We start from the raw sequence: 16,975 nt of genomic DNA, 5'->3' as shown, positions 1-16,975 counted from the left end.
AAAGAAGGAATGGAGACAACATCCATGTCCAAAGAACAAGAAGTTGTACTCAGTTCTCCAAGGATTGTGATGTTTCCATTGATATCCTCCGGGTCACACATCTCCATTCCTAGAGCTAGCTAATTAAGAAACTTAGAGAAAGAGGATTCTACATTTACTTTTATTGTACAACTTTCACTTTGAGTTAGTTCCATATCCAAGCAAATCATGCCCAAGTACTCTCATTGTGTTGTGTTGAACCTGTGCTACTTGATCAGCTAGACTTGCCTGCAGATTTTCGTTTTACCAATAATTCTGAGTTGCCACTAGATCTCATTTTCACTACTTTAAAGGCTGTTGTCATTATAAAATTTCCAGTACACAAATTGGTAAAGACTCTCTAGCCTGATTTGGCGATCTATGATGTTCTTCCACCTAACTGTCCGCCTGCTACCACAAATCGACAATATATCTAATCTTTTTAGCACTAATAGTGCTTAATTATTACTCCCTCCGTCCCACTTTGATAGTCCTGTATTCCTTTTTCATCTGTCCCAAATTGTAATCCACTTTCCAATTGAAGAATGTAGTTGTATTTTAATTTTCCTAAAATACCCTTATTCAATGTAAGTAGTTATTACTATAAACCTACCCCATTAATGAGAGTTGATTCTTTTTTTACCATCAATTCAAGTTCCCATAAAGTTGTACCATATTTAATGTGAGGGTATTTTAGGAAAATAGCAATCTAAATTTACTTTTCCAACAAAGTTAAGTACTTTTTCTTAAACTGTGTGAAAAAAGAAACAGGACTATTAAAGTGGGACGGAGGAAGTATATATAATCAATTTACTCATAAGATCCCTAATATCACTAATCTAACCAATACTCAATACCAACCCAATTAATATTTCGTAGTTATAATTAGATTTTTAAGAAATTTGAAGTAAGCCTTAGGACACTAATTCTACGTCAACTATGCATTAACTATTGTTAACATATATCTAGTACTCACAACCTAGTAAAATTGTAACTCTGCTATCAATGAAGTTGTACAATGTAGTATACGCATTACTTCTATCATTATTAATTGACTAGATAGTATTGTACATCTTTGTCAAAGAAAAATGTTATTTTTATACCAGATGCTAATATGATAATTAACTAATTCAATAACTTACTTAGCAACAGGCATAATTAGATAGTATGGGAAGTGGTTGAATTTAAAAAGGATTTACAATAGGCACAAATCCGATTATGGGATCAGGTAATATTAGTGTTCAGTTAATGTGAAATTCATGATCAATTAATGTTTAGAAGAGAGTAGTATACATGGAAAATGTTAAGATGGTGCAAACGAGTTCTGAATTGCCAAGTTCAAGAACCTCGTGGTTTCATGTAGTTCCTCAGAGTATGATACATTAATAGCATTATTGTCTCCACAAATTGTGAACAAATATGATGCCACTGTGACAGGTCTGAAGCCAAGGGGGGCAGTATGCAAGTCCATTTAAAAAACCACATTCAGGTCTTGGTAAAGTTACTGCACTTGAGATCTTGCAGGTAGGAGAGGCCTCGAGTTTTTTGTACTCCTTCCATCCAGAACCTACAAAATGAAATGTGAATGATAAAACAGGCAGATAGCTGATAAGAAATTAGCGCGAGACTCCAGTATGCAGAACTGCAGACAATGCAGGAAAGAGAAACTAGATAATGTCTATAACCAATATATTTCCTTGCCCATAAAATTCTACAAAAAGAGTAGATCATCTGAGTCGAAATTTGCATACATCAAAGTAATTTGATGATGGCAGGAAGCATTAAAGCCCAAAAGAGAATTTCTACACAGCTTAGGGCATTTTCAATCATTTTAACTCGAGCTTCCAAGTAAGTAGGAACTTACCATGGGAGAATATAGTGTCCACAAAATTCTAGTCTAGGGCTCCAGGCCATCAGAAACTTGTAAATATCTCAAACCTTCACACTAGACGATTCATGCTAGGAGACCTCGATCTGCCAAAGACTGGCAGCATGATTTGCAGAGAAACACGTTTACGTTCTTGTTGTACTTGAGGACTATACTAGAGCGTATAGTTTGCTTTAGAGACAGAGAACCCTTAGGTCACGAAATGGTAGTTTGGCTACATTCAAAGTTGAGACCCATGCAACATCCTGGAGTAAATGGATCAAAAAGGTACATCAGTTGTGTAATTAAAGTGACACCAACAGAGAAGTCCTCATATTAGCCAGTAGTTTTCCCTTTACTTTTGTTGAGGACACGTCATAGGTGCCAAGATATCTATTTGGTATGAAATGAAAGAATAGGCAGTAGGTCTATCAATGCACAATTAAATATAAAGGTCATGCATAAGATGAGATATAATGTAATACATGAAAAAATAACTGATATAGAAGCGTAGGGACGGTGAAGAGACCAAAAACACAACCCTATACAAAGGGAGGTGCACATGATGATGTGTAAGGACTATATACAAGTACACGCAAAAGGACAATACAGATATAAGTATGAAGACACGTACAAATACATGCATGTGTATGTCAAACATATGGAATAACCAAAAAGTCTTGAACCAAAACCTCTCTCTCTCTCTCTAGTGCCTCTTTCACACAAAGCAGACCTCTATCTAAACAACCACATAAATCCAGATCCAGCACCCCTCAATTAACAGTTTAGAAAGCAACATGCCTCACTCTTTGGTGCAACCGTTAGTCATTTCAGGAGACAATTTAACATCCCATTAGGATTAAATAGATGGTAGTAATATTTCCAGTAACACAAACCTTTATGCTTAACGAACACAAAATGAAGCCACAAATAACCATAGAACCAAATCTTCCAGCTCACTTATCAGCAACAAACAACTTCATTGTGTCAACATTGAACCCAAGATATAAGCATTCACAATTTCATGGTAACAAGTGTAATAATGCTCAAGCAGTAGTTGTATGAGCAACAGAGTATGATAAAAGATATAATTTTACCTTAGGGTATCAAAAGCTCTATTACTGCAAGCCATAGCATTGTGGAGCCAACTCAGGTAACCACAAGTAATCTATCCTACAGATGTTGCGAATGTAATTATTATTGGTTCGCACTAATTTATCGAAAATGATACACTCTGGTTTACTCCGGAATAAGATAGAAGAAGGGTGAATTTGGACCATCAGACCGCTTGACAAAATCCTATGCATTAATATAGGATAAGAGAGGCATTAGGGAAAAAGATTGACTAGATATTCAACAGAAACATGAAAAGGATACTAGGATTTTATTACTGGTTGATCTGTGAGCCAATATTTAATCCCCTACCTGTACATACCATCTGGCTGCTTTAAAGCTGCATTAAGAAAAAAGGAAGCAGCTAGACATCTGCGGAATACAAGCATGTCATCTCCACATGAAGTGATGCGAAGCCCCATTTGTTCAACATTTCTCTGTATTTGACTGCAAATGGAAATCATTAAGGACATGCAAGAATATTTACATGTAAAGCGGAAAGTGGCAAATAAATCTAGATAACAGCAAACAAGAAGATGGCAGCAAGAATATTAATATACATAATAGTAGACCAAGAAAATGAAAAGCTTGTTTACTTGTCAAGAAGAAAAGCAACAAAGGTTTCTATGCTAGGTAAATTAGTCTACTGAAGCAACTCCTTCAATACAAAAGATAAGTAAATTTGAACCAGGAGTACATTGAAGGTACTTAATTTTCCTTCCAGCATCGGAAAAGAGACATGTACTAACCTGTGAACATCCCGAGCATGCCTCAAGGACCGGCTGTTAATGAAATTATCCTTGCACCATTTCCTTAGGTTCTTCTCAGCTTTTTCTTTACTGTGGGTCAACTTGTTCTTTACCACGAATTCATTAGAAGCATGAAAGACATTTAACAAAGTTAAATGATCCCCCTCTGGACTTGAGAAGCACCTCAATGCAGCTCGTGACTACACAAGAGAAAGAAGGATCAATTCAGGTTATTATATTTGCAAATGGAGGCAAAATCGAACAATGAAATACGCAGAAGATGCAATCGTCAGGAAGACCTAAAAGTGAAAATAGCTTGTAAGCAAAAGTACTGCAAACTGCAAGCCCTTAATTTGGCTGCAGGATAATCATGTAACTCTTCAATCTGTTGACTGTGATACCTTGAGGCGTTCACTGGTGGCTTCCGATTTTGTGCCACCATAGACAATTTAGTACAGAAGCCATACAGAGAAAGTAGATTTTTTTCCGTAGTTCAGTCAATTTCAAGTCTTACAAGATGATGCAACATTTGCTGACGACAAATTTAAAACTGTCATCAAATGTAACATAATGCAGGGACTTAAGTAAATCAGTGAAGTCCTAGAACTCTACATATTTATGGAAGAGTAGATGAAATCTAAATGCCACAAAGGTGGCGGAAGCCATACATACATTCCTCTAAATTTTGCAACAAAGACAGCATCACCAAATTCTTTGCAGAAAATTATATAGCTATCCTCATCAAAGCATAAACAGATCATGAGCAAATTATAATGGCCAATGAACAAAAAGGGACATAGATGTCAACAAAACCTTAGTACAGCCAGTTTAACCAATATATGAAATCAAAAGAATCCAAAATCCTTTTATTTTTTGTGCATCTCTTTTGAAAAAGAAATATCATTTTCTTTAGTCCCAGAAGACGAAAATAAATTTTGATAAAATCATCTACATATTCTGGTACTTGACAAAGCCATTACAAACTCAAAGGTGCCTTGCCTTACCATTTTGATTAAGCAATTTCAAATTATTATGAACTATTTTGTTGCACAGCATGCATAATTCTTACCTGTTCTGTTTGCTAATGCAAATAGACCAGACAAAAATACTTTTTATCCTGTTGCCTGTTGTCAGTTTTTTACATCCAAGCAAATTGGACCTAGAAAATACCCTTTTCGTAGGGTGCTGGTTCAACAGTTAGATTACACAAATGTAAAGGAACAGAAATGTACCTCTTCCAACTTTTCACGAGGAGCATAAAATATAGATTCCACAGAAAGCATTGCAACAACAATCAACATTTCTTCCAAGCAATTGAGCTGACTTGAAAGAATGAGAGCCTTAGAATACACAGGTTCTAGCGGCAGCCTCGCCATTTGGTGTCCAACTATATCAGTGAGTTTACTTTCTTCCGTTAAAGCACCTAATAAGAATAATGACTCCAGGGATCTAATTATTGCAGTCCTGTAAAAAAAAAAAATCATCATGGAAATCTATTGAAAAGTCCTTAAACGTAATACAGATTTCTTTTTTCTTTCTTACTCATAAACAAATAACATGCCGACCAAACTCATTGCGGAGCATAATCATTCCACAAATCAACATTTTAGAACTAGAAACCCTCAAAGAAATTTCAGACAGAATGTGAAACAAAGTGAATCTGGTAAATCATGTGCTGAACAAACACACCTACAAGCATAAGAACAATGTAAATAAGAAAGCCACAGACTTCTTTGATATGTTCTTGAAACATTTAGTTAGCTAGCTATACCTTGACCAGTAGAGACCTAATTAATGTCATGCTGCTAATAAGCAGTATCTTTGTGAAGCCAAAATGATGGAGCTAATAATCCAATCAGTGCAATACAGATACCTACTTACAATGATGAATAATTCAAAAACTCAGAGATGCATAAAATAAAGGATTGCTGCTTCTCAGGGAAACTTTTAGTACGTTGTAGCATTCTAGCTCCTTGTAAACCAATTATCTACTAGAGCAAACTGCCATATTATCCTTTAATCTGACAATTACCTGTTTGGTTTGTCAATGAAGTCAAACCCTGCAATATCATCAATTCCCAAAGCCTTGAGCTGCAAAATAACATTTGAGAGGTCACATCTTTTGATTTCTGGTGTCGTAGAATCTTCAAATTTATCAAATTCAGACTCTGGATAGAGACGGTAGCATTTCCCAGGTCCTTCACGGCCTGCACGTCCACTGCAGTATAGCTTCTTAGATGTCAAAATCCCCTATTAATCGGTAAAACCATAGAGCTATAATCATTGACACACGAAAGACGATAATCACAATGCATAACACAGGTCATCACTCTGGAGTCCTTTCAAAGAGAATCAGATGAGCACACCAAACAGTTTCACCAGAGCTCCAGTGGGTAACAATATGGAGGACTGCTCCCAACCGCATTGATTTTAAAAATAAAAAATAAAAAATTCACCAATAAATGGAGGAAGGTCACCTGGGCCTGTAAATACAAATCTGTTGCCCATTTGCAATATTGATGAGAAAGCAAGAAAAGATGGCAGGAACTGAACCTGGGAACAGATAGTAACGGTGGGAGAAAAAGAACGGAGAACTCAAGTTCTGAGAATCTGAGACTGCTCAATCAAGTACTACAGTTGCAAGAACAGAGGATGAAAGTTTGAATGACAGTAGGATAAGGAACTATAGTAGTTAAAAGATCTTTATATTACTATTTCAGCATCCCATCCAGTTAACATTTTTAGCACATTTACCTTTGCCAATTGTAGTGTTCTTCCAATAACAACTTTTGCTTGTTGATGAAACCATAATTTTTGGCCACAACCATATTCCGTTGTACTAATCCACAATGGATTTGTCTTTCTAACATTCATTTTCTAACCCCCTATGCCCTACCTCGAGAAACAGATTGGAGAGAGACATAGAGATCTTTGCTGGCAGCTAACAAAAGGAAAAACTAAAATGAAGTTCTCAAACAATTCCCCATCCCTCAAGAAATGCCTTTTGTGGCAGAAATTAAAAAAAAAATGCACACACACACCCTCAAAATGCAAAGCATATATATATATACACATCCATATAGGCCCAAATAAATTCTTTAACAGCCAACCTCCTTTGAAGAGCCTGTGCTTTTGAGGTTTTCACAATATCCAAAGATTCTATTCCTGCATCAGCGTCATAGATTCGGGCCTTGACCACACCAGGATCAATAACATATCTGATCCCAGGTATTGTCACCGATGTCTCAGCAATATTAGTGGCCAATATTACCTAAACATCCAAGAAACGATTTCAGTTACAAATAAACAAATTCTTGTCTGACAGGGAAATTAAACAAATTTCTGTCACAAATTAAACAAATTCTTGTCACAAATAAACAAATTTCAGTCACAAATATTAGTAGACTTGTCTGACAGGGAAATTAAATCAAATTCTGAGTAACAGGAAAGTTAGGATATCCAATTGGAAGTCAAGTATGATAATTAGGAATCTGTACCATCTAGGCATGATTGGCAATCAAGTATCAAGGAATTCTTTACTAGAGATAAAAAATGGCAACTCTGGCAAAAAAAGAAAATCCAATTGTACAACTCTTCAACTACTGAGTCATAGAATTGGGACAATGATAAGTATAAAATCGATCTCCAGCAAAGCTAATGGCCAGAAAGGATTTGCAAATAACAGTTTGAACAAAAAGAAGAACTGAATTGTTCTGTCATATCTTTTGTTCCAGACTCTGTACAACATTTATACAAGTGGAATTTGACTTTTGTCAATTCCATGAAATCTGTAATTTCCTAAAAATTAGGAGCTAATTTATTCTATCCTAAAATACATTAGGAGTAAATTATTCTATCCTAAAATAGAGCAGAAATCATGGGATATAGCAGAAATCATGGGATATACATAGAAAAAGATATTCTAGATCTCAACACTCCCCCTCAAGATGGTGAATAGATATTTTCCATTCCCATCTTGCATGTAATGTCTTCAAAGTTGGAAGTTGGCATTCCCTTAGTTAAGACATCTGCCAATTGATTATTTGATGCTACATATGGAGTGCAAATCATGCCACTGTCCAGCTTTTCTTTAATAAAATGTCTATCAACTTCGATGTGCTTTGTGCGATCATGTTGCACTGGATTGTGTGCAATGTTGATGGCAGACTTGTTGTCGCAATAGAGTTTCATAGGTCCTTCCCACTTGATTTTAAGATCATCAAGTATTATTTTGAGCCATAGCAATTCACAAACTCCATGAGCCATAGCTCTAAACTCTGCTTCCGCACTTGATCTTGCAACAACCGATTGCTTCTTACTCCGCCATGTCACTAGGTTCCCACCAAGAAATGTACAATATCCTGAAGTTGATCTACGATCTACAACAGAACCTGCATAATCAGCATCAGTATATGCCTCTATGAGCAATCCTTCATTTTTCTTGAACAAAATTCCTCTACCTGGTGTCCCTTTGAGGTAGGATAGAATTCTATTGACAGCCTGCAAGTGTTTCTCTCTTGGATCATGCATAAATTGGCTTACTACACTTACAGCAAATGCTATGTCCGGCCTTGTATGGGACAAGTATATCAGTTTCCCAACCAACCGCTGATATCTTCCCTTATCTACTGTGCTATCATCCTTCTCTTCATTCAATCTCAAGTTAGGCTCAATGGGTGTACTTGCTGCCTTGCATCCAAGATTGCCTGTTTCTTTAAGCAAGTCTAAGACATACTTTTGTTGGGAAACAAAGATGCCTTTACTTGAGTATGCCACCTCAATGCCTAAAAAATACTTCAGCCTCCCTAGTTCTTTAATTTCAAACTCCTTTGCTAAGCACTTTTTGAGTGTTTCTCTTTCAATTGGATCATCCCCGGTAATGATGATGTCATCTACATATACAAGTAGAGCTGTAACACCTCCTTTTGAATATTTTATGAACAAAGTATGATCTCCTTGACTTTGTTTGTATTGCATTGCTAGCATCACTTTAGTAAATCTTCCGAACCAAGCCCTTGGCGATTGTTTTAATCCATATAATGCTTTCTTTAACCTGCACACTTTCTTTTTAAAAAACATTTCATTGAAACCCGGTGGGGGTTCCATGTACACCTCTTCTTCTAAATCCCCATGTAAGAATGCATTCTTAACATCAAATTGCTGTAAACACCAACCAAAGTTAGCGGCTAAAGACAAAAGAACACGCACAGTATTCATTTTTGCAACGGGTGCAAAGGTCTCTTGGTAATCTATCCCATATGTCTGTGTATATCCTTTTGCAACCAACCGAGCTTTATGCCTTTCTAATGAACCATCAGCTCTATATTTCAAAGTAAACACCCATTTACACCCCACTGTTTTCTTTCCTTTGGGCAGGTTTACAATTTCCCAAGTCTTATTTCTCTCTAGGGCATTCATTTCCTCTTTCATAGCATGTAACCAGTTCTTATTTCTAAGTGCCTCTTGTAGTGTTTGTGGGATTGAAATGGAGTTGATGGTGGTAAGGAAAGATTTATGTTGTGGAGAGAGTCTATGGAAAGACACGAAATTTGAGATTGGGTGCTTAGTGCATTCTCGTGTTCCTTTTCGAACAGCAATAGGCAGGTCTAAATCAATAAATTCACAAGGAGCAGAGTCAGATTGAACACACAAAGGAACAGAATTTTCAGTACCTGATTGTGGTTCAGATTCTTGGATTTGCACAGGTTCAGAAATATGAACTTTCTTCCTTGAGTAGACCTTGAGTGGTGTAGTTGGATTTAAACCAGATTTTCCCTCAGCTGCAAGATCAGGTTCAATTTCTTTACTGGCATGTTCAACTTCAAATTCAGGTTCAGGTTCACTGCTAGTATGTTCTCCTTTAGAATTTGGTGTATGGTCAGGCTTGAAAGACTTTAAGTTTAGTGTAGGACTTTGAAGATCAAGGAGAAATTCCTTATCTTCCCAAGAACTCTCCCCCTGGGGATGAGGATTGTTACTTTGAGAATAAGGTTCATTTTCAACAAATGTGACATCCATGGAGGTAAAAAATTTTTTTGAAGGAGGATGATAACACTTATATCCTTTCTTTGTGTTTGAGTATCCCACAAAAATACATTTTAAAGCTCTTGGATCAAGTTTCCCTCTTTGGTGTGCATGAACATGTACAAAAGCAATACAACCAAACACTTTTGGTGACAATGTGCAAGAGACATTAAAATCAGGGTAAAAAACAGAAAGAGCAGCAATGGGACTTTGATTATTTAGTACTTTTGAAGGTACTCTATTTATCAAATGTGCAGCAGTTAAAACAGCCTCCCCCCAAAAAGTTTTTGGAACTTTATGTTGAAACAAAATTGCTCGAGTCACATTGAGTAAATGTCTATTTTTTCGTTCAGCAATCCCATTTTGTTGGGGTGTATCTACACAAGATGACTCATGTATTATACCCTCTTTTTGGAAAAAAGATGAGAGAATTTGATTAAAATAGTCTCTTGCATTATCAGATCTTACTCTTTTAATCAGACTTCCAAATTGTGTACAAATCATTTTATGAAACATTGGAAAAATACTGCTTACTTCTGATTTTTCTTTCATAAGAAATAACCAAGTAGTTCTAGTACAATCATCAATGAATGTGACAAACCATTTTGCTCCAGAAATACTAGAAATTCTACAAGGCCCCCAAATATCAGTATGTATCAAAGAGAAAGGTCTCGTAGATCTTGTATTACTCAATGGAAATGATAGTCTATGATGTTTAGCAATTTCACATGTATCACAATGAAAACTACTAACATCTTCATTCTTGAAAAGTGAAGGAAACATGCTTTTAAGTAGAATAAAAGATGGATGACCAAGACGGAAATGATGAAGCCAAATTTCAGATTTATTATTTGAGGAGCAGGTGAGGGATAACTGATTTTTGTTCTTCTTGTTGCCACTCATCTCCTCAAGGTAATAAAGCCCATCATTCACCTTAGCAAGTCCAATCGTCCTCCCCGTAACCAAATCCTGAAAAACACAGTGAGTAGTATAGAAAATTACTCTACAGTTCAGATCTTTGGTAATTTGATGGATGGATATGAGATTGGAGGACAATTTTGGGACATGCAACACATTATTTAGGGACAAAGAATTTGATAGATTTACTGTCCCTTGGCCAGCAACAGTTATAGGAGATCCATCCGCAACAGTAATTTTTCTATTTCCAGGACATGGGTTGTATGTTCTAAATCTGATTGGGCTGTGAGTCATATGATCAGTAGCTCCTGAGTCGATGACCCAAGAGCCTAGAGAAGACATGCTTGAGGCACTTAAAGCATAAGAGTTAAGGTACTTACCTGATTGAGCCAATGAACACGTACTAGAGGACTTTTCAAGGGAATTTAGGAGGTTTCTTAGCTTTTCGATTTCTTCTTTCTTGAATTCTCCCATACCAGCCTGGTTGGATTTTTCTTGTGTTTGGTCTTCTCCAGCAGTTAAGTGGGCTTTTCGCCCTTTGAATCCTCCTTTACGACTAAGGACTTGTTCCTTCCCATGGAGTTTGAAGCAATCATCTCGCGTATGGCTTGATTTTTTGCAGTACGTGCACCAAATTGTGTCTTTATTTGACTTTGTAGAAATCATTGCAGAGCCTTCTAATGTTTTAGGCTCTAACATGACTTCTCGCCTGTTCTCTTCAGCTCGAATCAATGATATTGTCTCATTCAGAGATGATAATCTTTCCTTCCCCAATATCTGGATTCTGACCTGATCAAATTCCACATTCAGACCTGCAAGGAAGTCATAAACTCTATCCTTTTCGATAAAGCTTTTCAAGGTGGCTGCATCTTCACTACACACCATCTGAACACACCGATATTGGTCCAGTTCCTGCCATAGATTTTGCAGAAGGTTGGCATATTGAGTAACAGAAAGGTTGCCCTGTTTAGTGGTTGAGATCTTTGTTTTGATCTCATAGATTAGGGCAGCATCTCCTGCCTTTGAATAGGTCTGTCGAATAGTAGTCCATATATCTTGAGCTGTTGGTAGGAACATGCAAGTATCGCTTATTTCAGGTAACATGGAATTCCACAGCCATGACATGACCATAGAATCCTCTTCATCCCAAGCAGCGAATTTAGGATCTCCCTTTTTCGGTCTAGTTCCAAGCAAGTGGCTGATTTTGCCCTTTCCTTTGAGAAATGTTTGAACAAATTGTGACCACTTCAAATAGTTTTTCCCGTTGAGCCTGTAGGCTGCCTGGATACTCTGCAAATCCCCTGTTTGTGGAATATTTGAGGTCTCCTCTGATTTGGTATTGGAGTGGATTTCTGATGTTTCAGTTTCAGACATGGTGGAGGTTTCAAAGAAAAATTGGCAATGAAGGCCTAATGGAAAAAATCAGCAATGAAGGCTGGAAATTGCACTTGGCAATAAGACTTGAAAAAAAAGGAAAGTTCTCAGCAATGAAGGCTGACAAGAAGAGGTCCCAAGAGCAAAAGCTCTGATACCATGAACAAAAAGAAGAACTGAATTGTTCTGTCATATCTTTTGTTCCAGACTCTGTACAACATTTATACAAGTGGAATTTGACTTTTGTCAATTCCATGAAATCTGTAATTTCCTAAAAATTAGGAGCTAATTTATTCTATCCTAAAATACATTAGGAGTAAATTATTCTATCCTAAAATAGAGCAGAAATCATGGGATATAGCAGAAATCATGGGATATACATAGAAAAAGATATTCTAGATCTCAACACAGTTCAATGCAAAGTAAATTTTGAGGAATTTGCATAAGTGATAATACACTATTTTTGCTTCCTTTGAAGGATGACAGGAATGAAGCAAATCAGTTATTTATAACACGACCAACAGTACAAACATCTGTATCTATCTATACAAACCAAAAGCATCCAATCAACCTACTTAATCAGCTCAAACTGTACAATCAAGACTTACCTTCCGAAATCCAGGAGGTGCAGGCATAAAAACTTTCATCTGTTTCTCTGAGGGAAGAGATGAAAATATTGGAAAAGTTAAAAGCTTCTGGTTGCCTTCAGGTAGTTGTCGCAGGCGCTCATGGACAAGCCTCTCAACAGATTCAATCTCTTCTTGCCCAGTCAGGAAGACAAGTATATCACCATGACTCTCCTCCAAATGTATCTAGGCAGAGGAGAAGGGGGAAAGGAAAGAAGAAAAAATGCAACCTTCAGCAAAAATTCCAGGGAAGGCCATATGTCAACATAAAAATAAATTAGTAGCTGTTATCGGTATATTACTTTGGCCGAAAAGAATAAGAATGCATTATTCATTGCTCAGGCCTAGTACAACAGAAATATGCAGCTAAATAACCAAGTATCAATGATATTTTGTAGAAGAAAAGGAAATGCACAAATAAACTAGTGTACTACCTCTGAACATTGTAACAATATGGATCTAAGAAAATAACCAGTAAGTATCACACGATGATCTACAAAAACTGTGGATAGATACAAAGAAACCAAAGAAAGATCGACAAACCACCTGAAATATGGTTATCAATGCTGCATCTAGATAATCTGACTCAGGCTGATGCGTATATAGTATATCAACTGGATACTGTCGGCCCTGGACATGAACAGCTCTTGCACTACCAAAGTACTCAGAAAAAACCCGTGCATCCAAACTAGCAGACATGATAATTAACTTTAGTGGTGATAATTTCTTGCCATGGCATGGCATCAAGAAACTCTTATCATTTTCTGCTCCCATTAGCAACCCATTCTGGGCATGACCATTCATTACTTTACTGACACTGGACCTTGTTTTCTGCACACTCTTCAGTAGACCAAGCAACACATCAGTGTGAACTGTTCTCTCATGAGCCTCATCTACAATAATAACTGAATACTTCGAGAGACACGGGTCCAATAATGCTTCCCTGTTATCCACAATTGTATTCACATTTTGAAAGTAGCAATCAGCAGTAAAAATTGATTCTTACTTGCTACAAACAGTGTCTTTTAGATCAAGATATTACCAAACTTCTAGATATTTATCAATAGGCTTAATCCCCAAAAGGTTAGGTAAATCCTGAACTATCTTAAACTGCAAAAACACAGATATATAAAAATATAACTAAATTACCAGCTATACAATGTACCTCAATAGCAATCCATCAGTCATGTACTTGATTCTTGTTGAGGCTGAGGTCATATCATCAAACCTAATAGCATATCCAACCTTTTGGCCCAGAGCCACACCACATTCCTCAGCAACCCGTTTTGCGACTGATACAGCCGCAACTCGTCTAGGTTGAGTTATGCCAATGACACCCCCATCACGGCAAAATCCCCCATAGAAAAGATACTGAGGCAACTCTGATTGCAAAATAAATGATGTCACACCCAAAAAACAGCATTTTAGGAAGAATACTTGGCAAATATTTTCATGAAGAAAAAGAGGTGAATGCTGGGAGAAGAAAAGGAGGAAAAAGAAAATGAATTGCGATACTTGAAAGTTTCAAAATTTTTAGCGCAAATAGAAGACCAGAAAATCTCTATGAATAACATATTATCTCCAGGATACATTGTTTAGACATGAATGATAAAAAGAAGTTAACTAGTTCATACTTTTCCTCCAATTCAAGAATATGTTTGGCATCCCTGTTTTAGGGATGTTTTAGAAATACAATTTTTTTTTCTGCAACTCCATCTTTAGTAACCTCTAAAACAACCACAAGTTTAAGAAAAATACCAACAAAAAAAAATACACTAGAAAACACCCACCACCATTCCACCAACACTGCCTCCCTGCCTACCACTGCCACCTCTCCCGCCTCCTTGTTTTTCCCCTTCCTCCTGCTCCTTTTCTCCTCCCTTCCTTTCCCTCCTCCTGCCTTTTCCCCCCTTCTCCTTTCCTCCACCCTCTTTCTAGATTGGGCAGGCGATGGAAGCCAGGCCGTGGGTAAGGGGGAAGGGAGGAGCGGGCAGTGGGCGGGAGAGAAGAGGAAGGGGTGGCACAGTGAGTCGAGGGGAAGAGGGGGTGCCGGTGTTAGAAGAGGGAGAAAGGGCAGGAGAGGAGAGAAGGGATGGGTGGGGGTGGCTGCTGGTGGTGGGTTGCAGAGGTGCTGCTGCTGTTGGTGGGTGAAGGGGGTGTTCTGCATAAATAACAAAGTTTTCCTAAGACAAGTACATTAAACCACAGTAAAATTTTAGACAAACTCCTAAAAAGCACACCATCCAAGCAGACCCCAAATCAATTGTTTAATTTATAAAGTTAAATTACAGAAACTAAACAGTGGCGTTTCAAAAGCTTAATCATTCCATTATAATTAGACAAGCTAGTAAACCAACTTTGTATCAGCAAATGATGGACAGAAAGAGTACCCGTCTTTCACTGATGGAGAGTTCCATGTAAAGATCATAAGTGCAACTGCCAAGCTTGGCAAAGAAGTTGCACACCACATGTCAAGAATTACTTGTAACAAAAAAACAGAAGCCTGTATAACAATGTATTTATGCAAGTTTGTCTATTCACATACATCAAACAGAGCTTCAAAGGCAGAGATACAGAATCTCATGTAACAAAGCAGAAACTGTCGCAAAAGTTCAAGCTATATACAGTGGCATCTCGTAGCAATGAATTACTGAGCATTAAGCATTTAAAAAAAACATCGAAAAGATGAAATCACGACGTTCAGCTGAATATATAGCAGATTTAATAGATTACATGACAAATGCCTAAACAGGTAATGTCACACATTTTCAACATCCCAGATCTACAGAAGAGAAAATCTATGACAACTTACGTGTAGTCTTGCCACTCCCCGTTTCACCAACAACAATGAGTGTGTTATTATTCCGGACCTCCTCCACAAGTAGGTTTTCAACTAGAAAACCAATAAGAAAGAATTTGTATGTCAGCAAGAACTAATTTTCCAAAATCAAAGCAAATGAACATTCATGACTATAATAACTTTCAGCATATATAAGTAAATTGACATCATAAGTCCGTAAAAGCACTGGACTATTCAAAGCTGCCTGAAAATCTGACTGCCAAGCTAATAAGATTCTGAGGCATCTCACTAAAAGATTACACGCATGTGAACCAGAACTCCATAAGCAATTTTAACAGGAAACCTTCAATCAGAAAGCAAATAGAATTTGCACTTCCTACATGCATTGAAGCAATATAAGACGCTCTCTTGACTACAAATGAATAAAATAAAACCCTGGAGCCAAAAAACAATCCCCATCCAAGTTGCACGGTTAAAAAAGGGAAACTTTTCCCCAGAAAAGAAAAAATATCCGGAAAAAAGTCCCTCGAATGGAATGTCACAAGACTAAATAAAAGCTGATATAACCTCCCGACCATCATACCACTACTAGGGAGAAAATTAAAAGAGAGAAAAGTGAATTGAACTTGTGGGTTACAAATTAGATACTAAAGCATCGTCCAAAAAAAATCAAAACTTTAACACCCCAATAAAAATTTTTTTTTTAAAAAAAGTAATTGCCTGAAGCTATTGGGAGAGATTTTCTCTGCTGTTGAATCCTCTGCCTCCTGCAAATATATTCATCAAAATCCCCAAAAGACACAAAGTTAATATTTCAACACGAGCATATACGTATCGAAAAGACAACATAATAAATGTGTGTTGGTCGGCGTTTTGAGCTGAACTGACCTGGTAACGAAGTCCCCTTTTGCAGCTTCAATGCTCTGAGTATGGTTATTATTACAAGTATCATTCTTGCGTGGGAGATTATTTGCAGCCATTGAAGGCATCTCTTCCACAAAGCAGACCAACTTTTCCGTGGCAATAACAGGAGGAGGCGAGCTACGGTGGATCTTGAGGGATGTTTTAGCTCAAGCAGGTTGAAGAGCTTTTGGGTTTTGGGTTTGGGTTCTGGGTTTTGAAGTGGAAGATGCGGCAACTGGGAACAAAGTGGATTGGGATTATTGATCGGCGCCGTACTTTTGAATTTTTACCTTTTTTCTGAAAAAAGAAAAGAAAAAGGAAAATACTAAATAATAAACAAATTAAATGATATGTATATTTTTCTCCCTTTTTTTTTTTGGTAAGTGAAAGTTTTTTAATCCAAAACTTTCTATTTACAATCTCTCTCTCTTTACCATCCAATCCAACAAATTAAAAGAAAGCAAAAAATGACTTCCCAATTTCTCTATTTTAGGAATTTCCGAATTAATTTGCAGTCCTTTTGTTTTGTTTTTGGAATGGTTTTGTTCATTAAAAAAGAAGTTTGTTTGCTATTTTACGATTT

At 37.0% G+C, this 16,975-nt stretch overlaps 1 protein-coding gene across 5 annotated transcripts; it reads right to left on the bottom strand.

Annotated features, from left to right (window-relative positions):
* Positions 1-1,258: 1,258 nt before the first annotated feature.
* On the bottom strand, positions 1,259-16,685 carry LOC113764848 (pre-mRNA-splicing factor ATP-dependent RNA helicase DEAH10-like). Of its 5 annotated transcripts, none has more exons than XM_027308868.1 (15): positions 16,378-16,685; positions 16,210-16,256; positions 15,502-15,582; positions 13,855-14,071; positions 13,236-13,632; positions 12,672-12,875; positions 6,858-7,018; positions 6,225-6,300; positions 5,780-5,997; positions 4,980-5,211; positions 3,748-3,947; positions 3,311-3,445; positions 2,983-3,184; positions 1,883-2,151; positions 1,259-1,585 (listed from the first exon to the last, which is right to left on the bottom strand). In XM_027308868.1, exons 1-13 carry the CDS (start codon positions 16,476-16,478, stop codon positions 3,004-3,006), a joined length of 2,250 nt encoding a protein of 749 aa, XP_027164669.1. In that variant the 5' UTR covers positions 16,479-16,685; the 3' UTR covers positions 1,259-1,585; positions 1,883-2,151; positions 2,983-3,003. The 5 variants fall into 5 exon arrangements, with proteins under 5 accessions (XP_027164669.1, XP_027164671.1, XP_027164672.1 ...); XM_027308870.1 differs by having other exon boundaries at positions 2,983-3,058; XM_027308871.1 differs by having other exon boundaries at positions 2,983-3,053.
* Between the last annotated feature and the right edge of the window lie 290 nt (positions 16,686-16,975).

This window comes from Coffea eugenioides, chromosome 3 (assembly GCF_003713205.1).
Source record: "Coffea eugenioides isolate CCC68of chromosome 3, Ceug_1.0, whole genome shotgun sequence".
Classification (NCBI taxonomy): domain Eukaryota; kingdom Viridiplantae; phylum Streptophyta; class Magnoliopsida; order Gentianales; family Rubiaceae; genus Coffea; species Coffea eugenioides.
The sequence above is the reverse complement of the archived record's forward strand: the minus strand, read 5'-3'. Positions and strand labels throughout refer to the sequence as shown.